Here is a 212-nt window from a genome sequence, read left to right as displayed (position 1 = left end):
CATCTTGTGTTAAAGGGTTTTGTCTGTAGGAGGGGAAAACGGATGGGTTAGTTTGATTTGGGGTGTGTGTGTGTGTGTGTGTGTGTGTGTGTGTGTGTGTGTGTGTGTGTGTGTGTGTGTGTGTGTGTGTGTGTGTGTGTGTGTGTGTGTGTGTGTGTGTGTGTGTACTACTACTACTACCACTTCTTTACCGTTCCAGATCTCAAACCAGA

General features: G+C 46.2%; 1 protein-coding gene across 1 annotated transcript in view; it reads right to left on the bottom strand.

The window, feature by feature from the left end:
* LOC135096251 (uncharacterized) overlaps window positions 1-212 on the bottom strand; it is a gene marked incomplete at its 5' end in the record, with an annotated part of 7,202 nt that extends 6,990 nt beyond the window's left edge. Inside the window, 2 exons of the mRNA XM_063997617.1 lie at window positions 1-23; window positions 192-212. The exon at window positions 1-23 is cut by the window's left edge and continues 393 nt beyond it. Of these exons, the coding sequence (XP_063853687.1) occupies window positions 1-23; window positions 192-212 (44 nt within the window). The remainder of the gene's footprint in view (window positions 24-191) is intronic.

This window comes from Scylla paramamosain, unplaced genomic scaffold (genome assembly GCF_035594125.1).
Source record: "Scylla paramamosain isolate STU-SP2022 unplaced genomic scaffold, ASM3559412v1 Contig3, whole genome shotgun sequence".
Taxonomy (NCBI): domain Eukaryota; kingdom Metazoa; phylum Arthropoda; class Malacostraca; order Decapoda; family Portunidae; genus Scylla; species Scylla paramamosain.
The sequence above is the reverse complement of the archived record's forward strand: the minus strand, read 5'-3'. Positions and strand labels throughout refer to the sequence as shown.